Genomic DNA, 23,450 nt, shown 5'->3' with positions numbered 1-23,450 from the left:
AGACAGTCTCTTCAATAAATGTTGCTGGGAAAATTGGAAAGCTATGTGTAGAAGAATGAAACGCAACCATTCTCTTATACCATGCACAAAGACACAAAGATAAATTCAAAATGGATACTCATGTATTTTATTTTATTTTAAAAGATATTTATTTACTTATTTATTTTACAGACAGAGATCACAAGTAGGCAGAGAGGCAGGCAGAGAGAGAGGAGGAAGCAGGCTCCCCGCTGAACAGAGAGCCTGATGTGGGACTGGGATCATGACCTGAGCCGAAGGGAGAGGCTTTAACCCACTGAGCCACCCAGGCTCCCCTCTCATGTATTTTTAAAGTTTTGTTTTGTTTTTTTTTTAACTTATTTATTTGACAGACAGAAATCACAAGTAGGCAGAAAGACAGGCAGAGAGAGAGGGGGAGGCAGGCTCCCTGCTAAGCAGAGAGCCCGATGATATAGCAACTTGTATTTGAATGCTTCTTGAAGGTTTTGTCATATAGGAGTTTCTGTTTACTTAGTTTGTTGCATTGTTTTACATGCCACCTCAGATTCCTATATATTTTCTTTTAAACTATCTCAAGTCCATTCATGGGTATATTAGTTCTCCAGGGAAACTATGTTTAAGTGTATATATAAGAGGAGGTTTGTTATAGGAATTGGCTCGTATGATTATGGAGGCTGAACAATTCCACAGTCTGCCTTCTGCAAACTACAGAACCAGGAAGGTTGGTGGTATAATTCAGTCTGAGTCTAAAGGGCCACTAGTGTTAAGTCCTAGAGTTCAGGGGCCAGAGAACCAGGAGCTCTGATATCCAAGGGCAGAAGATGGATGTCTCAGCTCAAGAAAAGAGAATTCATCCTTCCTCTGCCTTTTTGTTTAATTCAAGCCTTCAACAGACTAGTTAATTGCCCACATTGGTGAGGTGGATCTTTACTCAGTCTGTTGATGCAAATACTATTCTCTTTTAGAAACACTTTCCTGGAGGCGCCCAGAAATAATATTTTACCAGCTATCTGGGCATCTCTTAGCCCAGTCAAATGACCACATAAGATGAACCATTGTAACAGGTAATTGTTATATGAAATGGGCAAAGTACATTATATCTCTAAGGTAGGTAGAGGATAGTGCTTTAGGACAATAGTTGGCCATCTCTTCAGTTTGCTGGCTTTCTGAATAAAGTTGTTCTTACTCCAACATCTTGTTTTCAACTTATTGGCCTGTGGTACAGCAAGCAGAAGATTGGATGCGTCTCTTGCAGAATCAAGAGATGGGTTTATCTTGCTTTGGAAGATAATACAGTAAATTTATCTTATTGTATTTTAAATTCACTAAATCCAAATGTCTTTACCATAATGGCATCTAAAAAGTTCACACTACTGCCATATGGTCTTTTCTCTCATAATGGATATAAAATTGGCTACTAGGAATGAAAAGAAATAAAGTTTTCTAACATTTTATATATACAGAGGCCAAACCAAATGGCATTTGTATGTGGCTATCACTAGTAGTGTGATCATGCTGTATAATTAGCACTGTATCATGTTAAAATTTTGCCTACACTTAGGAAACATAAACTTCGTAATGTCCCTAAGAAACAACCAAGAATGAGCAAATTTTAGATCACAGCAGGAAAATGACCAGGTCTACTTTTCTTCCTTTAGTGTCTGTTTATTGGGCTTGAGTGAAACATTGAGTAGTATATTTATTATTCAACAATAAATACATTAGCTGAATTAGGCAATAGGAGTGTCTTTTAAGTAAGAATTGGTTTTAAGTATGAATTGGTTTATACTACCAAAGAAATAATACTTTTCAGAATTGAGTATAAAGTGCTGATAATATTCAATAAAATTTTTCTCAAGATTTTTAAAAAATCATAATGTACTTTTATAAGTATGGAGACCAAATTATACTTATTTCAAAGACTTTGTCATTTTATAACTTAGGGAAAAATGCAAATCAACGTAAAGGAGATTTCTGAACCTGTGTTTAACTGCATATGAAATTCTGTTTATAAACAGGTGGTATTTTGCAACTCCTTTAATGACCTCAGTGTGGGGACCTTAGAAATGAAGTTTCCCTTCTTCAGGGCAAGTGAGAGTAGAAATGTCCTCAGTCTCTGCTGTCAAATATCTGTAAAATGTTACAAAGGTATAACGTGAAAAAGAATTCAATGAATATACTGTAATTCTAAATGGATAACTCTAGATTTTTCTAGACCAGTTTTTCTCAACTTCGTATTATTGACATTAGGGGTTCAATAATTGTTGTAAGAGGCTGTCTTATGCATTGTAGCATGTTTAGCAGCATCTGTGCCCTCTCCTCACCAGATGCCAGCACCTCTCTAGTTTTAACAACCAAAAGTGTCTCCAGGCAAGATCAAAGAGTCTCCAGGCAAGATCCTGAGGGGGCAAAAACACCCCTCCTTCCCCTGTTCTACTGAAAACCACTGTTTTATGCAAAGCAATGATGTAGCATGTTTTCTCTGATTTGGATACTGCTGCATGGTAGAAGTACTGGGGTGAGTTATATAAATTCTTTGTAAGTTTTGGATATTAACTCCTTATCAGATATATGATTTGCAATTATTTTCTCCCAGGGATGATCAAATAGTCTTGTGTGCATAAGAGAATGGTTACATCCTTTAGTATTTCTGTAAAGTTACCAGGGAGATGGGGCTGATTCTTGATAGCTGTGTAGCGTTCTGTGAGCTCTTTATCCAGATTAGAATCATTTGTAGAAAGTTGGGTTATAATTCCCCCATTGGCAGTTTCTGAAAAGGTTATTAGATTTCTACGCTCTGTTTCTACAAAGCTTTATAGTCATCACTAACATTCTCCTCAAGGTTCTTCCAGCTTCTTTCTGCTTCCTGGGCACTCCCCTCTTTCCAAAGAATACTCCCTGATTTTTTTTTTCTTTTTTTTTTTGTCATGGAGAGACTCCACTTCAAGATACTGAAATCTGTTCATCTGTTACTATATAATAAATTACTTCAAAACTTAGTAGCTTATAATAATAATAAGCTTTTAATGCCTCACAGAGTCGTGGTGGTCTGGAATTTAAGATCTACTTAGCTGAATGGTTCTAACTTGATACCTCTTGTTCTGTTGCATTCAAGTGATCAGTCCTCTGGACATTTGACTGGAATTGAAAGATCCATTTCCAAGATGGTGCTCTCACATTGCAGATAGTAGGACTCTTTAGTTCCTTGCTGGCTGATAGCAAGGGGCTCTACATGGACTACTACAGAGCTGCTTGGGAATCCTTAAGATATGACACCGGCTTCCCCCAGAGTGAATAAGGCAGGAAGATGAAGCTATAAAGTCTTAAGTCTTCCTTGTGGAAGTCATAGTTGTTATTATTGCCTAATTCTGCTGGTTGCAAAGTCAGCACTTTTCAGTGTGGGAGTGGACTACACAAGGGCAAAATACCAGGAGGCAGGCATCACTGGGGACTGTCTTGTTAGCTGGCTACTATAGTCTCTGAGTTTGTACCTCTTCTTTGCTTTTCTCTTATCAGTCATACTTTTTGCCTCTTTGTATGTCTAGTACTGTTCAATTGTATGATGGCCTTTGTGTTTAAAGAGATAATTGTGTTGAAGCTCCACGTAACCTTATCTTTTACCTGAAAGACTTTGCTTTTCTTTATTTAGCAGGTAGGGTGTGGGGTATATTCTTGAATATAGCTCAGGCCTAGCTTGGATCAGGGATGAATTGAAGGTTCATTGAGACTCTACCTTTGAATTTTCTTTCCTCGGTTGCATCCTGTCTAGGCTTTTTTTTTTTTTTTTTTTTATTTCAAAATAATGTTTTTATTATATAAAAATGTAAAAATCCAGCAAAACCAGAAATACCGGATATATTTTCCTGGGCTTTCACATTTGTTGATTTTTATTCGCAATCTCTTTTTCAGCACAATTTACAACCTCAACCCCATTTGCAGTTTGATTATACAAGTGCTAAGTGGCAGAAAGGTCTAGAATAAATACATCAAAAAAAGAGGCCAAGCCGTGAAACTAAGTTGCATGCAACAGGTCTCTATGAGGGTGGGGGAAAGTGTCTAGGAAATAAAATGGAGTAAGACAAAGCAATTGGAAGGTTTTAGCTAAAGTTCTTTCAATCATCTTTGTCTTTTGCTCCATGTTTAAGGATGCGCGTGAATTCGATATAATTGAAATTTCCCTTTTTGTCGATAGGTGCTTCTCTGTACAGCTCATCCACCTCCTCTTCTGTAAACCGATCTCCCATGGTTGTCAGCAGCTCTCTCAGGTAATCTTCCTGGATGGTGCCAGTTGCTTCTTCATCAAAGCATGCAAAAGCGTTTCTGATGACATCTTCTGGATCTGTGCCATTTAACTTCTCACCAAACATTGTGAGGAACATGGTAAAATTTATGGGCCCTGGAGCCTCATTCATCATGGCCTCAAGGTATGCATCGGTTGGATTCTTCCCTAGAGAAGCAAGCATATCATGCAAATCCTCCTTGTCAATGAAATCATCTCTGTTCTGATCAATCATGTTGAAGGCCTCTTTGAACTCCTGAATCTGTGACTGGTCAAACATGGCGAATACGTTGGATGTTGCGCGCTGGGGGCGCTTCTTGGTGGTCTTAGTCTTTGCCTTTTTGCTCGACATGGTGGCTGTTTAATTCGCCGCCAGACACCAGAACCCGGGCTGCCCTGCGCGAGACGAGGTGCGACGGCGACGATGGCTGGGCTGCGGCGCCCCTGTCTAGGCTTTTTATTGAGAGCCTGGCAAGTCACTGTCTCCTCCCTGAGATATAATAAATGTAACATGGGGAAAATCTAATTGCATGTTTAGGATTCATGGCATTCCCAAATTATTAAATAATCCTCATGTTTCATGACTGTCAAAAGCTTTTCTGATTTCTCTTTCTCCCAGTAGTGTACCATGTTGTGGGCCAAGCTATCATCAGCTTGAACACAGAATTGGCAAATGTCCTCACAGAATCAGGTTTTTGGAAAACCTACTACAGAAGAAAATGTTTGGTAACAGATTTGCTTCCTCACAGAGCCTCTCCCATTTCTGATATTCTGATATTTCAGCTTATTGTTCCTCTTTCCTACAGCTCTAATGCTTGCAGTGGGAACATAGTCTGCCAGGGAACCTACTATTGTTATATCCTAATTAGAACTAGGACTCTCTGTAGTTTCACTATCTCAGAAAAGAAAAGAAAGTGGGATATACTCTTTACAATTCTATAAAAAGATTCTCTGGTTTTCTCACATGTATAGTCTAACAAGGAGAGTTTCATGAATTTGTGCTCATGATGAATTTTGTGTGTGTTTTTTTCCCGTTCTTTCTCACTTTGGAAAATAAAATCTTAGGTTTCTTTACTGATATTGTTTACCACTCTTGTCAATAAATCTAAGAAGTAACACCCTGTAAGGATTTTCTTTAGCCCTTGCAGAAGTTCCTCTTGCAAAGCTTGAACATCACAAAGAGCATATGGCTCTCTGACATGAGATTGATGTGCTCTGCTCCTTGTAGCTCCAGTGACAGCCAGTGTGAAATCATAGTGCTTGATTGTAATGAGACCAACCTGACTGGGTACGCGGCAAGTACTGAACAGTTCTTCCGGCTTGAGGATGCTGTGAGCGGTGCAGCATCACAATCACAAACACGATACTTTATTATCATAGTGTCTGCATATGGTTTTAGGACATATTTTTGAAAATACTAAGTTTATTCTAGAAAACGAAGTTTACTTACTGGGGCTCAAAAATAAATTTAGTTGCTAGGCCTCAAGTCATGAAATCAGTCTTGGAAATGAGTAGCACATATTTGTCATAACTCCCAATGATTTCCAGCAGGTATGCTAATTAGAAGTCTCCTGAAGCCCTTGGTTTGACAATTGAGGTTAAGCAGCTGTGTTTAATTATGGAAACCAGAAGCTTAATATCCAAATGGGTCATTAAGGCCACATCTTAAGAATAAAGTTTTGCTCATTAATTACACACATTGGAACATATGTTGTATATTCTAAACTTCATGATTGCTATTCTTTTTTAAAAAAAAAAGATTTTATTTATTTGTGTGACAGAGATCACAGGTAGGCAGAGAGGCAGGCAGAGAGAGAGGGGGAAGAAGACTTCCTGCTGAGCAGAGAGCTCAATGCGGGGCTCGATCCCAGGACCCTGGGATCATGACCTGAGCCGAAGGTAGAAGATTTAACCCACTGAGCCACCCAGACGCCCCTATGATTGCGATTCTTTGAGGGAATCATAGAATCAAAGAACTAGAACAGATTTTGGGGATTACCTAAGAGAATTCTTTTCACTAGCAGCCACCTACGTGTTCTGCTACTGTAAGCCCAGATAGATCCTAATTGTGTCCCACTTTTCATTCCTGCCTCACACCTTCCTCCCCACCAGTGTTTATTATCTTCAACTCTACCCCATTGTATTTAACTAAAATAAGTCCCTTCTACCCTTCCCTTTCTTTCCTTCGGCCATGTTATGTAGGAACTCATATTTAACATCACCAAATTTCTTTTTCTGATATACTTCCACTATCTCTTGATTTTAACTGAATCCCAGAACCCTGCTTCTTTTATGATGATTTACACTTATAGTGTGCTTTAAGGTTTGGTCTTATCTTTTTAATTACATTAATACTAGATTACTCAAGTCCTTCACATTTGTTATTTCCTCTCCTGAGGACCCCCCCAAAGATTTATTTATCCATTTGTGTTAGAGAGAGAAAGAGAAAGAGAGAGAGAGAAAGGGGGGTAGGAGAGGCACATGAAGAGGGAGAGAAAGAATCCTCAAGCAGACTCCCAACTGAGCATGGAGCTCTACTCAGGGCTCAATCCCAGGACCATGATATCATGACTTGAGCTGAAACCAAACTGGACAGTTGGGGCTCCTGGGTGGCTCAATTGTTAAGCATCTGCCTTTGGCTCAGGTCATGATCCCAGGGTCCTAAGATTGAGCCCCCATTGGGCTCCCTGCTCAGTGGAGAGCTTGCTTCTCCCTCTCCCTCTGCCTGCCGCTCTCCCTGGTTGTGCTTGCTTGCTCTCTCTCTCTCTCTCTCTCTCTGTCAAATTAATTAATTAAATCTTTTTTTTTTTTTTTCCCCAAAGTGAACACTTTACCAACTGGGCTACCCAGGCATCCCCTGAAGACCCTCTTCTACATGCTGGATCTAGAAAGATAGGGATCATATTGTTGTCTACCTCTGAGGAGGGCACTCCTCAGGTACACATCTGCCACCATGCTGGGTTGTGTGTAGTATGCCCTTGTATTTGTTGTATTAACTAGGAGTGAGTGGTGAGTCAATAAATAAATTTTAAAATGTAGTTCATATTTACTGATAATATTTTCTCACCTTCTTTCTCTCTCCAACTTTTTTATAATTTGCCTGTCCCTTCAATGGGAATGAATTTTTCAAAAGGTTGAAAGTGACCTTTAGACCACCATATTTCTAAATCCAATATTCACTCATCTTACTGATTTTTCTGGCCTTTCTCTTCACCTTCTCCTTTTGCCATCATCACCCCCTTCAGAGGCAAAGGATGTTCCCTTTAATTTCTACCTTTTCATTGTTGTTGTTGGAATGAAGTGATTCCTAAAACTCTTGGGATAAAGTTTTGCACTTTAATTGGTGCAAACTTAACATCATAGTAGCTTAACTTAACATTATAGTAGCCTGTGGTATTTTTAGTTTTATATATATTCTTATTTTCCCTGTTAGACTATAGATTCCTTGTGTCTAATAATAATGACTAATATTTATAGAACCATGACAGGCATTTTTCAAAGTGTTATATACATAGTACCTGAGTCTTCATAATTTTCTAAATAAGGTATAATCCTATTATTATTTCCATTTTATGGAGTAGAAGACTGAGGCCAAGAGAGATTAAATAAGCTCTCAAGGTCGGGAAGCTAGTATATGGTAAAGCCAGAAGTAGAACATATAGGCTCAACAGTCTATGTGGTTACCTCCTACAACCTCAGTCCTATACAGCATGACCTGCATTTTACTTCTCCTTGTATTCTCAGCTGCTAGCTCAGTGCAAGAGATAAAATGGGTATGTTTTGTGGGGGGAATTAGATGTAGTTATTCATATCAGCCCCTTTATTGAGAATTGCATAGAACTAGAATCAGAGTACAGAGTCAGTACTAAAACATCTCTATATGCCTTCTTTAGCAATCTTTCCACTGCCTCTAGAACATTATAAAAGCACTGTTTTTCTCTTTTCTTTTTTTCCCATTCTATTTCTTTTTTTTTTTTTTTTTCAGTGTTCCAAGATTCATTGTTTATGCACCACACCCAGTGCTCGGTGCAATACGTGTCTGCCTTAATACACACCACGAGGCTCACCCAACCTCCCACCCTCTTCCCCTCCAAAACCCTCAGTTTGTTTCTCAGAGTCCACAGTCTCTCATGGTTTGTCCTTTACTTGATATGAACCTCCTGACAAATCCTTGATATGTTATAGTTTATTACATGTTTTTACAATTCCAATTTTAATTTGAATCACATATGTCTCTCAGTTAAATTACGAGTTAAGGCTTGATTTCTGGTTGTAGGTCTGTAATTAGTTGGGTGACCCGAACAATTCTCTTTACCTTTCTAAATCTAATATGTTAGGCATGCAAATTACATTTAAATGATCTTCCACCTGAAATTCTTGTTATTTTTTTGTTCTGTATGTTTAGCAACCTAATACTGATCCTTAATGGAATCATTTATTTAGCAAACATTTATTGAATGCCTGCTATGTGTAAGAGATTGTAGATCATCTCCAAAGATAGGAAGACAGAAGGAGAAAATTAATATATCCTTTTATATTATCAGGTTGCATGTTTTTCTCAGAATATCCCTTGATACTCATTTGCAAAAAGTAGAGTCCAATTTGCTTTAATGCAACCCACTGAGATATCTGTGATTCCAGATTCCTCCTGGGGTTTAGATATTTATGACTTTAATTATTTTTTCAAATAGATTCATCCATTTGTACAATTCAGCTTGTTTTCTATGATAAGAATCATTTCGGTTAGTGTTCTATACACATTTGTCTTCATACTATATCTCATTTGATGTCATCTGGGTAATTGTATAGCTTTATATTTAAAAATGAACTGCAGATATTATAGGAAACGAAGCCCAGCAGTAAGGACTGGGCCCAGAGGTCTTGCCTGCAGAGTTGGGGGTCTCTGTAACACAGTGAATTCCAGTGATTGCCATTACAGTGATGGCTCTATTTTATCTGTTCAGTTTTGTAGATGTGGATACTAGGTGAACGTTCAGAGCAGCAGCTTTATAATATGCCTGCTCTTGAAATCTTCTGACCTCATGTGGCATTTTTAATTTAGGCATTAATATTACTATGAAATAGTGATATCAACTGCTATTTATTGAATATATAATTACATGCCAGATGGTGTTCTAGGTACTTTATAAATATTACTGTATTTAATTATCCCAAGTCTGTAAGGTGGATTCTGTTATTCTGATTTTTCTCATGAAGAGTGTTAAGTAACTTGCCTAAGGTCACGTAGCTAGTAGCAAGAAATAGATCAGGAATTTATGTCTCATTCTGACTAACTTCAATCTGCTATTAGCCTTTATTCTAACTACCAAGTACCATTTTAACTCTTAATTATATATTATTCCCTAATTATCTCTGTATAAATCTTGTTTTCTATCACTGATGAAAGTAGAGTCTCTGTTTAAACCAGCTTTGTGGATTTACATTTCACTTATTACATAAGTTATGTATAATTTTATATAAGAAATCTAAAATATTTTTAAAGAAAGAGATTAAAAAACATATGTCAGAATCAGTGTTATATTCAAAATTTTTAACTTGGAAGTCCAAGATCTTATATATAGAAAATGCTGCCATTTCTTATAGTGCTTTTGGAAATAATTTTCCTATGGGAACACTTTTTTTTTTTTGTTATTTATTTTCCTGTTTAGGTACAGGAAGATAAAATGCTTTCATTTATGCACAGATAATTACAGTATTCACATAATCTTTAGAAGTCTTTAATATTATTCTTTTTAAAAATTTCTGTATTTACTGAATTTTATATCAGCTTTTCTTCCATTTTGCACTTAAACTAATTTTTGAGAGAAAGCAGCATAATTTATACCTTACATTATACAGTATTTATGAAGCCACATTTATTAAATCTTTCCAGAAAAATGCATTTAGGGCTTGTTGGCAGTTTTTCATGGTTTGGATTGATTATTCAGCATCAATTTATGGCAGTATTCCCTCTTTACAAGTTTCTCAGTAGTCTCAGTAGTAACAAGGAAAATCCTATAACTACATTTACTGTAGAAATTATGATTTCTCAGTCTCTGTTCATATAACGAGTTTAAGGGTCTCCTATTCTCTGTTAACATATTATCTACTAAAATAATTTACAGCTTCTTATATATCTTCTCTCTGCATTCTGTCAAAACACGCAAAACAGGGCAGCTTTTCCTTATTACTTAGTTCGGAATGTTCAAAGGATGACCGAATAGAGCAATGTGTAGATATGGGCTATGGAGTCTACATCTGGGTTCAAGTTTTACTTCTACTATTTTTAAATTGTATGACCTTGGGGCATATTAATTAACTTCCATAAACCTCAGTTTTCTTACTTGTAAGATGGGGGTAATACAAATAAGAGCTAACATTAATTGAGTACTTTGTATATGTGAAAAAGCTTTTTAAAGCTTTTTGTGTAAATACTCATTTACACATTCAATTCTGACAACAACCACATATGGAGGTATAATTATCATCTCCATTTTATAGATAAGTGCATTAAAACACAGAAGTGTCAAGTAGCTTGCTCAAGTTCTGTTGGATTGCTGAGAGGATTGTCAAATAACTAACAGAGTGCTCAACAAATAAAACACTAAAGAAAGGTATTTTTTTCAAGCATACAGGAAGAGCTCTTGGTCACATATTTGTGTACCTTTAAGAATAAATAAAAGGAGTATAGGCTGTTCTCTGTTATCTGCACAAGTACTTAGTTGTTTGTGTTAAAGATTCTGGAAATTTGACAGAGACCTGCCATCCCATTTATATATGAAAAAGTAGATGCTTCTAGGTTACGTGGCTTGGCTAAGATTTCAGGAGATGTGGTTTGTCTGATCTTTCTATTTCCCAAAAAGTGAAGACAAATGACCTTACCAGAATAACAAACTTTTGGCAAGGAAAAAAAAAATGATTTATAATTGTACTTTGTCCTACATAATCACAATTTATGTTTTGTTAAAATAATGTAAGATAGTTCCTTCAGTTGCTTTTCTCTGTGGGGAAAGTATAGAATGTCCAATTCATTAATCTTTCAAATTATCTAATCAAATTACATAAGTTAACCTTTTTATTTAGTACTTCCTTTTGGATACTATGTAGGAAAACTAAATGTCAGATCGTGACTCCCAAATAAAGGGACAGACAAAGCAGATAGCAATTAACATATCCAGGGTGGGATAAGTTTTCTAAAAATAAGAGAAAAATCAAATGTCAATTTTATTGGTTATGATTTGCTTGATGGTTTTGAGGTAAAGATAGAAATTCTACTTCAAAACTAAAACAAGACAAATCAAAACCCCCTAGAAATTTAGGGAGCATTTTTATGCATGAAAGATTACTCTATACTCAAGTTCAAAGTTATTACTCAACCTTTAAATATTATCAAACTACCCCAAAAGTAGTGAATGTTAAGGTTAACATGACAACTAGGCTTTATGTGTATAGTGTGTACCTAAGAATTCTCCAAGTTCCAAAAGCAATTGAATTGGTAGATTTATTTTAACTTTCCACATAAATACAAAGTTATACTGAATAAGAAATTTTTCTTTTCCTTCTTTTTTTTATGCTCCTTTGTATTCTTTGGTTGAGAGTTATCTTTCTCTTTCCTGTTACTTTCTCAGTATGCCTGGATGTGGATATGCGGTCTAAATCAGATTGTCGGAGGTGCTATAAGAGATGAAGATTCTAAGTGAGATTAATTTGATTGAATTAATTCAATCAAAATTGATCCCTATTCCACTACACCATATGAAAAATAAGTTGCTTGGGCTTTGAGGGTTTTTGTATTACTTTTATCTGATTCTTTCTCTGGCATTTAACATCTAACAATTTTATCTAATACAAAAACATGTATTTAGTTTTTTTCTGTATATTATAATTGAATAGATATTTATCAAATATATGGGCAAAGTGGCATAATCTCCATGATTAAGTATTTGAGCTTTGGAGCAAGATTACCTGGGTTTTCAGTCCAGCTTTGTCACTATCCACAAGACACTGGGCCAATTACTTTCTATGCCACAATTCCCTCCTCTGTAAAAGGAGGATAATTATACGTATGCTGCAAAAAGTGGTGAGGATTAGATGAGTCCATATGTGTTAAGTGCTTACTGTAGTGCCTGGCACAGAATAAGAGGAAGTTTGCTATGATATTGATTCAACTGTAATAAGTTACCCTTGAGGTTGAAAATGTTTTTGTTTTTGAACCATTTATATTTCTTCTCTGACTTCTTGTTCACATCACTTGTCCATTTTTATTATTATGTTTATCTCTTTATCTTACTGATTTTCAAAATGTGTATCATTTACTGACATGTTGCTTTGACTATCATCAATGTCATCAGTATTTAAAATAATTAGTAAAAAAATATTAGCCAAGCATATTCAATATCTGAGACACTATGCTAAGTGATATGCAGAATAAGGAAATGAATGACATTGTCATTTTCCTCTGGCATTTTTAACATAGTAGGGGGGAAAGTTAACATCCAAAATAATTTTGTGCAATGTGTTGTAATAGAGTTTTCCATATCTGTGATTTTGGTACATTGATAAGGGAGACATCCATTCAGATGGGAATTACTCTGGAAGCTTCTTAGAGAAGGTCACATTTTAGATTTGATTGAGATTGAATAATGAGTAAAATTTTAAAAAGCATAGGTGGATGGACAGAAGCATTCTAGTCTGAATAATAGGAGGGAAGACAGAGTAGGGAAATCAAAAGCTCATTTAAAAAACTTATTTTAAAATCTTTTTTCCACATGTGACACTTGTTTTCTTTATGTTTTTACATTTTTACACTTGTTTTTATTAACATATAATGTAGTATTTGTTTCAGGGGTACAGGTCTGTGAATCATCAGTCTCACACAACTCACAGCACTCACCATTGTGTGTACCCTCCCCATGTCCATCCTCCGACCACCCCTTCTCTCCCACCCCCCTCCACTCCAGCAGCCCTCAGTTTGTTTCCTGAGATTAAGAGTTTCTTAAGGTTTGTCTCCCTCTCTGGTTTCTTGTTTCATTTTTTTCCTCTCTTTCCCTATGGTCTTCTGTCTTGTTTCTCAAATTCCTCATATCAGTAAGATCATATGATACTTGTCTTTCACTGATTAACTTATTTTACTTAGCATATGTGACACTTGTTTTCTACAAAATAAAATAAACATTATGGTTGCTTCTCCCTTAGAGCTTTGAATCATCAGGGAAAAATATGACTGGTGCTTAACATAAGACTAAATCAGCAATTCAGACTAATGGTAGAAATGATCCATTGAATGCTGCAATTGACATTAAAAGTCTAAACCAAATCCATTGGCCTGACATAAAACACAATAACAACAGTTTCTTTTTATCAGTATTAAATAGAAAAGGTGGATTATGGGCACCTGGGTGGTTCAGTGGGTTGAGACTCTGCCTTTGGCTCAGGTCATGATCTCAGGGTCCTGGGATCTAGCCCTGCATCTGGCTCTCTGCTCAGCGGGGAGCCTGCTTGTCCCTCTCTCTGCCTGCCTCTCTGCCTACTTGTGATCTCTCTCTCTGTCAAATAAATAAATAATCTTTTAAAAGATTTTATTTCTGCAGAAGATGTTTAGTTCACTCTAAGCTGCTATCTCTCTCCTCTCATCTGGTCAATGAAATGGCATCCTGTATCATTTTCCCATTTTTACCAAATCCATTCAATCCATTTTCTGTCAAGTAAATAAATAATTTTTATTTTTTTAAGATTTAAGGCTCCCAAAATAAATAAAATCTAAAAAAAAAATCACAAAAATCCTACTTTAAAAAAAAGAAAAGGTAGATTATGGCAATTGCAAGGATGAATATCTAGAGGCATAATAAACAAGATTTTGTTGCAAATTCACAAGGGCAGATTTGAAAAAAACCAGGTAGTGATCCTTCATATATATATATTTTTATGGATAGTTTTATTTTTTAAGATTTATTTATTTGACAGACAGAGATCACAAGTAGGCAGAGAGACAGGCAGAGAGAGAGGAGGAAGCAGGCTCCCCGCTGAGCAGAGAGTCCGATGTGGGGCTCCATCCCAGGACCCTGAGATGATGACCTGAGCCGAAGGCAGAAGCTTAACTCACTGAGCCATCCAGGTGCCCCTTATGGGTACTTTATATTTTTTTTAAATTTTATTTTATTTTGTCAGTGCTCCGAGATTCATTGTTTATGCACCACACCCAGTGCTCCATGCAATAGGTGCCCTCCTTAATATCCACAACCAGGCTCACTCATCCCTCCTCTCCCTTCCAAAACTCTGTTTGTTTCTCAGAGTCCACAGTCTCTCATGCTTCATCTTCCCCTCTGGTTTACCCCAATTCACATTTCCTTTTCTTCTCCTAATGTCCTCCATGTTATTCCTTATGCTCCAGAAGTAAATGAAACCATATAATTGACTCTCTCTGCTTGACTTTTTTCACTCAGCATAATCTCCTCCATTCCCATCCATGTTGATACAAAAGTTGGGTATTCATCCTTTCTTATGGCCGTGTAAAATTCCATTGTATATATAGACCATATCTTCTTTATCCATTCATCTGTTGAAGAGCTTCTTGGCTCTTTCCACAATCCGGTTAGTAAGGCCATTGCTGCTGTGAACATTGGGGTACAGATGGACCTTCTTTTTACTACATCTGTATCTTTGGGGTAAATACTCAGTAGTGCAATAGCAGAGTCATAGGGTAGCTCTATTTTTAATTTTTTGAGGAATCTCCACACTTTTCCAAAGTGGCTGTATCAACTTGCATTCCCACTAATAGTATAAGAGGGTTCCCCTTTTCTCTTCATTCTCTCTAACACTTGTTTCCTGTCCTGCTAATTTTGGCCATTCTAACTGGTATTAGGTGATATCTCAGTATGATTTTGATTTGAATTTCCCTGATGGCTAATGAAGATGAACATTTTTCCCATGTCTGTTAGCCATTTGTATGTCTCCTTTGGAGAAGTGTCTGTTCATGTCTTCTGTCCATATTTTTTGATTACCTGTTTTGTATGTGTTGAGTTTGAGGAGTTCTTTTTAGGACATGGATATCAGCCCTTTGTCTGTAGTGTCATTTGAGAATATTTTCTCCCATTGCATGGGTTGCCTCTTTGTTTTGTTGATTGTTCCCTTTGCTGTGCAGAAGCTTTTATCTTGATGAAGTCCCAAAAGTTCATTTTTGCTTTTGTTTCCTTTGCCTTTGGAGACATGTCTTGAAAGAAGTTGCTGTGGCTGATGTCAAAGAGGTTACTGCCTATGTTCTCCTCTAGGATTGTTTTTAAAGATTTTATTTATTTACGAGAGAGAGAGAGAGAGAGAGAGAGAGAAAACACACATGAGTTGGCAGAGCATCAGGCAGAGGCAGGGGGAGAGGGAGAATCTGGCTCCTTGCTGAGCAGAGAGCCCAACACTGGACTTAATCCCAGGACTCTGGGATCATGACCTGAGCCAAAGGTAGACGCTTAACCAGCTGAGCCACCCAGGTGCCTGGTCCTTGATATGTTTGAATAAGTAGAGTTTTTTTAACCTGGCATTATTGATAAGTTTGGGGTCAGATAAGTTTTGGTCATGAATAGCTGCTGTGCTATGTATTCTACGATGTTTAGCAACATCCCTGACCTCTACTTATTATATGCGAGTAACATTCCTCCTCACCCCAAGATTGTGACAAAAAAAAATATCTCTAGACATTGTTAAATATCTCTTGCAGAACAAAATTTGCCCCTGGTTTAGTACCACTGAAATAAAACATATAATTATTGCTTTATTTATGATCTCTTTTTACCTGTTTACCATATTCTCAGGAACTATATTGTACTTTTTTAATAGTTATAATACCAATGACCTACCACTTATTGAATATAACCATTAAAATATTTTTAAAAATATGTGTATGTTCCGTATGAAGTATGTTGTGTAACTAGAAAAGCACTGGCTCAGAATGGTGTCGTTTAGATTGAGTTCTCAAACCAGGACTTGATACCCAGTCAAATGCAATTTCTACCTTCCCCAGGAATGTCACCTTAACTGGTCAACCAGGAATTTTTTGGTCAGCACCAAAGAGTTGGCCACTGGAGCCCTTTCCATCCCCAAGAGGAAGATGAGGTACCCTGGTTGTTAAGACATCTTGCTTTTGCCCTTAAGGGAAAGCCTTGACTGAAACAGTAACTTTTGCCAGTAACTCTCTTGCCCCACCCTCCTTCTATAAAAACCTTCCTTTTTTGTATTCCTCCTAAGAGTCTCACTCTGCTTGCTAGATAGAACCTTGCTTGATTCATAATCATTTAATAAAGCCAATTACAGCTTTACAATTAACTGTTAAATTTTTGTTATTAAACAGTTCCAAAAGTGAAAAGTCTAAAAACCACGCTGAGCTAATTTTCTTTTTTTCTTTTATTAAAGATTTTATTTATTTATGTGACAGACAGCAATCACAAGTAGGCAGAGAGGCAGGCAGAGAGAGAAAGCAGGTCCCTGCTGAGCAGAGAGCCCAATGTGGGGCTCGATCCCAGGACCCTGAGATCATGACCTGAGCCGAAGGCAGAGGCTTAACCCACTGAGCCACCCAGGCACCCCTGTGTTTTTTTTTTGTTGTTGTTTGTTTGTTTGTTTGTTTTTTAAAGATTTTATTTATTTATTTGACAGACAGAAATCACAAGTAGGCAGAGAGGCAGGCACAAACAGAGGGGGATGTAGGCTCCCCGCTGAGCAGAGAGCCCGATGTGGGGCTCCATCTCAGGACCCTGGGATCATGACCTGAGCTGAAGGCAGAGGCTTTAACCCACTGAGCCACCCAGGCAACCCCTGAGCTAATTTTCTGAATTCACCCATGTACTAGCAAATGCCTTCTTTATCTGTAGCAACTTACTATACCTGCTATGAAAAATCAAGCAGGTTGCTCTAACTTAAGAAAACCTATGGAGGGATGCCTGGGTTACTCAGTCTTCTAAATGTTGTGCTAGTGATTTCAGCTCAGGTCACGATCTTGGGATCATGAGATGGAGCCCTGTATCAGCCTCCATCCTGGGCTTGGGGCCTGCATGGGATTCTGTGTCCCTTGCTCTCTGTCCTTTCCCCCCTTAAAAAAAAAGCAAGATCTATGGAATTACATTCTTTTATAAACTTCATATTTTGAAATAATTTCAGAATTAAAGAAAAATTACAAAAATTATATGAAGTATTTCATACACCTTCATCCAGAGTTCTCAAATGTAAACATTTCACTGCATCATGTTTTTTGTTTTTATTTTATTTTATTTTATTTTATTTTATTTTATTTTATCTTATGTGTGTGTATTTTAGAACCATTTGTAAGTTGTATACACGAGGACCCTTTACAACCAAATACTTTTATTTCCTAAAAACAGAATATCCTCTCTTATAACCACAGTGCTGTTGTCAGAACTAGGAAATTGACAATGATTCAGCACTAATATTTAATCTTCAGGCCTTATTTAAGTTTTGCCAATTGTTCCAATAATATGCCATCTAGGATAATGTGTTATATTTGGTTGCCATATCTCTTTAGTCATATTTATTTATTTATTTATTTATTTATATTTTTAAAGATTTTATTTATTTGAGAAAGAATGAGCAGGGGGAAAGGAAGGGGCAAACTCTCCACTGAGCAGGCAGCTTGGTGCAGGGCTTGATCCCAGAACCCTGGGATCATGACCTGACGCAAAGGCAGGCACTTAACTGACTGAGCCACCCTGTTGTCTCTTTAGTCTTTTTTATTTTATTTTATTTATTTATTTTTAAAGATTTTATTTATTTATTTGACAGAGAGAGATCACAGTAGACAGAGAGGCAGGCAGAGAGAGAGAGAGAGAGGGAAGCAGGCTCCCCACTGAGCAGAGAGCCCGATGCGGGACTCGATCCCAGGACCCCGAGATCATGACCCGAGCCGAAGGCAGTGGCTTAACCCACTGAGCCATCCAGGCGCCCCTAGTCTTTTTTAATATAGAACAGTTTTGTGGGTTTTTTTGTTTTGTTTTGTTTTGTTTTACTATTGTGGAATGATGTTTATGTTACCCCCAAATCCCTATGATGTTGAAGCCCTAACCCCGCAGTATGGCTGTATTTGGAGATGGATCCTCCATGGAAGTAATTAAGGTTGAGTGAAGTCAAAGTGTGGGGTTCTGATCCAATAAGATTAGTATTTTTTACCAGAAGAGATATCAGAGAGTTTTCAGTCTTTTGTTCTGCATACACACAGAGGAAAGTCCATGTGAAGACATGAGATGTTGGTAACCATCTGCAAGCCAGGAAGAAAACTCTCACTAGAAACTAACCCCACAGATACGTTGATTGTGGCCTTCTAGCCTCTAGAACAGTAAGAAAATAAATTTCTGCTGTCTAAGCCATCGAGTCAATGTATTTTGTAATGGCAGCCTGAGCTAATACAAGGACTTTGACAGTTTTGAAGAATGCAGACCAGATATTGTGTTTAACTCTTAGTTTTAGTATCTATCAAATCTACGATCATCTAAGAAGCTATTGCGGTTAAAAAGGCAATAATACATGATGGTGTATTGGTGTAAGATGCTGGCAGTGGCATGAGATGATGCATATTCAGGATATATTCAGGATATCTATATTAAAGCCTATAGGCTTCTTACTGCATTAAATATGAGGGATGAGAGAAAGAGAGGAGACCCAGTTTCAACAAACATAATGAAAATCTATGATAGTTTACCACAAAGCAATTTCTATTTGGCAATAATTTTCAGCCCTAGTCGCATAATATTTTTTATGGATTTCCTATGTAAGTTTATGGAATGAAAGATGGACAGTCTGGGTGAATAAATAGCTTCATTTATATCATATTTTTATTTTAGGGTATATTTAACTTTAGGAATAATCCAAAAGCCATAAGGTAAGTAAGTTAGATGACCACTTTAAGCAATAATATTTGCAGCCAAAAATATAAGTAATGACTCTGATTTCTCCCATTGTTCTTAAACTGATTCTGAAAGCAATTCCAAGGGAGAATTTTTTAAAAACTTCTAAGCAATGATAGCATCATTAGCAGAAGTGGTTATGTCTTAAAGATTATTTTTCTTTGAAGGCAACAAAATCCAATAATAGCCATAGATAACATAACTATTTTAATCTCTGAATATAAATATCTACTACTATTTTATTATTTTCATGTGTCCTTTCTGTCTGTGGAAGACCACATTCTTTTCCTTCATTTTTCCTGTTTTCTGGACGTAGCTATCTCTAGGGTAGCCTGATGTGGTATTAAAGAATTCTCTAGACCTACACCTATCTCTATATACCTTTCTATGTATTTATATCTCTATCTATATTATCTATACTCATATATATATACCTAGATAATGTAACTGTTATGAATAGGACTTTATCTTTAATCTGATAATTGCTGTTCTACTATTCAATAATTTCTTTTAGACCCATGAATCTGGAAAGACTTAGAAGTCATTTACTCAAACTCTCTAATCTAGTACATGAGGAAACTGATTTTCTTCCCAGATAGACCTTTAACCAGCATTATATTACATCTTCTCTTAAATTCTATTTAGGATAAGAACCCAGGTACCTGTGTTCTGGTGGCTCACTTTCTGGCTTGCAAATGGCCACCTTATTACTGTGTCATCACAGGGCTCCGAGAATGAGCTCTGTTCTTTCTTCCTCTTCTGGTAAGGAGACTAACCCCCTCATGAGGGCCCTACCCTTGTGAACTCATCTAAAACTAATTACTTTCCTTGGGCTCCACCTCCAGTTACCATCATTAGAACTTCAACATATGGATTTGGGGGGTGGGTGAGATATACACAGTCAGTCCATAACATGTATCAATGCATTTTCTTCCTTGATGGAGCTTATAGTCTAGTGGGAAAAACATGAGTAAAAATTTCTGGTAACCAGTGTTATATATAAAGTGTCAGACTAAGGTCCATAAGAGAGGAAGGTCAAAAATCAACTCCAGGTACAATTTTCAAGAATGCTCACCCTGTGGGAATGTTTGAGATCTGATGGGTCCTGGAGAGCCAGCCTTGGGCAGAGAAGAGACATTCAGACAAAAGGAGTTTGACTTACTAAAACCCTGAAGAGAGAGATATGGTGGTGTGTTTGGGGATTGAAAAAGTTTTCCAACTAGGGCACAGAGAGAGGAGCATGTAAGACACTGGAGCCAGAATCCAAATTTTGTAGATCTCTCAGGCCATGCCAAATGCAAATAGATGCAACCAGTTTTGAATTTTCAAACTTTACTCTGCTTGCTTTGATAGCTAGAAAACTTAAACAACAAACTTGATTAAAATGTTGGCTGAGGAAAAGAAGGATATGCAGTTTACTAATTTATCTCCTGTTTTATTTAGTTATTAATTATTTTGTTAGTTATATAGTTTTGAAGAAAAAGCTTTTTCACATTTTATTTGACAAACCTGGAAAACACCTTAATGACAGGCAGATGTATTTGGAATGGGTGTTTGCCAAGAATTCGCCCAAAGGGTCACATTGCTAATTAATGGTAGACTGTATATAGAGCCTCACTATGAATCTGCTTTTCCTTTTGCTACATCATTACCCTCAGAGTCAAGAGGGAAAACATCAACAAACAAAAAGACTGCTGAAACCTAGAGCCCTAAAAACGTGGATCTTCTGGGCACAGCTTCCTACTCTCTGTTCCAGACACTGTTGGTGGTTGTCTCTGTGAGCCCTAGCAAGCTACTCCAGACCAGAGGGAGGAAGCACTTGTTTTCTCACACAGTTAAGCACTGGTTTAAATCTCGGGCAAATGGCAGGCTGGGGCTCTGCTCTGAGGCACCATCTGTTCCTCTGATTTTGGAAATGATTTAAGGGATTTGAAATATTCCATTTCATCGTGTGTAAAAAGCCAACTTGACAGTTCTTTTTTAACCCATGACCAATATATTCCTCGAAGACATAGTTTCACTTGAAAGGCAAGACAGGGAAACAGCTCAATAAGGTTAGTTCTGGCAGAAAATAAAGTTTTATTTCACAATGAAAATACATTTGCAAAAATGTTATTATATTTTACTGTCTCTTCCATTAAATATATTAACCTAATTGAAGGAAGGAACTTCTTTTCCTTAAAGTTGAATTATCTATCATATCTAAAGAGAAGATATGACAGCTTCAAATGCAATATTCTGTTTGTACACAAAACATTGCTTCTGAAAAGTTAATAAAGGTATGTTTTGGATCCATAAGCATAATGGATATATGTACTTTCTACAATGAAAAAATTTTATAAAGAATTATATCTTAATTCTGCTCTACTCTAAATTGAAGTATGGGAAATTTGCAGTGAATTTGAAAAACGGGGATCTGTTTTATTTTACCTTTCTCCTAACTAACCTGGGAAATTGAGGCACTATAAAAGAAATATACTTTCATTTAAAAATAACTGTCTCATTTGAATGAGTATAATTTAAGATTTAACCAATGAATATGGGCAGAACACATAGATGTTTTTCATAGGGAGGGTTAAAATATTGCTTGAGGTTAAGTAGGAAGGGTTGAAGCATTGTCTTGGGGGTGTCTGGGTGTCTCAGGTCATGATTGGCTCAGGTTCTGATCCCAGGGTCCTGGGATCAAGCCCAACATAGGGCTACCTGTTCATGGGAAGCCTGCTTCTCCCTCTCTGACTCCTCCGGCTTGCATTCCCTCTCTCACTATGTCTCTCTCTGTCAAATAAAAAAAAAATAAAATAAAAATTCTTAGGTCTTTTGCTATAGCTGCTGTATTGTAAGCGGAAAGAAAAAACTTTGACATTTTTATCTCCTTCATGGAGCAGGGGACTAGAATTAAAAAAATACTTTTGACAATATAAAATATATAAAGGGCTTGACTCTATAAGTTAATTCTTAATTTTTAATCACTTTCTTTTTTCTGCAAAACGGAAAAACAATTTGCATGTTAGTGCACATGATACTCCTTAAACTCAGAGTTCTTTAAACCAACAATGCACAGAGAGACAGATGTTGTTTATTTATTCTAAGGACCTAGAAATGAGACTGCTTGAAGATGATGTTTAAACCATCACCAGCTAGTCAGTTTTAAATAGGCTTCCTTCCACACTGTTCTGTGAATGAAATGGTAAATGTAAAAGGACTATGACATAACACTTGCTTCATGGAGGTTTTAGTCTCATTTGGAATAAAAATACTTAAAATTTAAGGTTAAATAATCCTTCTAATTAAAAAAAAATCTGATTTCTTATCATAATAACATCCTGTTATAAGCTACACTTTTTTCTTCCTTTCTTTCACAGCTTTATTGAAGAATAATTGAAATACAATAAATCATAAAGTACACAAATCTGTTAAGTGTTGATATGTGTGTATACTGTGACTCCATCACCACAAGTAAGATAATGAAAGTATTCTCTATCTGCTGAGGTCTTCTCTTGTCCCTTTGTGATCCTTCCCTCTTGCTTATCCCTGCCTCTGACGCCTAGTGATATTTCTGTCACTGAATTCTAGTTTATACTTCCAAGAACTTTATTCAGTTTTAGGATTCATACTTTCTTGCAGTTTCTTTCATTCAACATAATTATTTCAAGATTCATCTATTTTATTGCATGTATTGGTAGTCCATTTGGTTTTTATTGCTGTGTAGTAGTCCAGCATATGGATATACTACAACTGATCATCCCTTCATCTGTGGATGGCCATGTGTGTTGTTTCCAGCCTTTGATTATGATTATGAACAAAGTTGCTATGAATATCTGTGTATAATTTATGCTGATGTGCATGAGTCTTTGTATGGACATATGATCTCATTTTCTTGGCCAAATAGCTTCACAAGGAATGGTTGGTTGGTATGACAGGTTTATATACAAATTTTTAAGAAATTGACAAACTTTCCCTGCCCAGTACCATCCACTCCATGCCTGTCCTCAGCTGGTCCATCACTCCATGAGGAAGCACCTCGAGCATGTCAGACAAAATGACCTACAAAATTGCCAGCATCAACCAGTCTCACGGGGAGGACACAAGGCCCTGGACATTGTGGAGAAAGATGACAGACCTGATTCCCATGCAGGAGATCTACCCAGCCTTTAACCCACTGACGGACACCGGCAACCTACCTATAGATGATAGTAGAGACAGCCATACTCACTGAGACCCTTGTTGCCCTGGGTGCTGAGGGGCAGTGGTTCAGCTGCAACATCTTGTCT

General features: G+C 36.9%; 1 protein-coding gene across 1 annotated transcript; it reads right to left on the bottom strand.

Moving 5' to 3' along the window:
- Positions 1-3,856: 3,856 nt before the first annotated feature.
- LOC131824425 (myosin regulatory light chain 12B-like) lies at positions 3,857-4,723 on the bottom strand. Its single transcript, XM_059162318.1, has one exon. The coding sequence runs from the start codon at positions 4,629-4,631 to the stop codon at positions 4,113-4,115; it is 519 nt and encodes a 172-aa protein (XP_059018301.1). The 5' UTR covers positions 4,632-4,723; the 3' UTR covers positions 3,857-4,112.
- Between the last annotated feature and the right edge of the window lie 18,727 nt (positions 4,724-23,450).

This window comes from Mustela lutreola, chromosome 1, assembly GCF_030435805.1.
Source record: "Mustela lutreola isolate mMusLut2 chromosome 1, mMusLut2.pri, whole genome shotgun sequence".
Classification (NCBI taxonomy): domain Eukaryota; kingdom Metazoa; phylum Chordata; class Mammalia; order Carnivora; family Mustelidae; genus Mustela; species Mustela lutreola.
This window is presented reverse-complemented; position numbering and strand designations above follow the sequence as displayed.

Bases quoted from the DNA above. Each gene is read 5' to 3' on its own strand.
- LOC131824425 (XM_059162318.1), bottom strand. From the start codon at position 4,631: ATGTCGAGCAAAAAGGCAAAGACTAAGACCACCAAGAAGCGCCCCCAG.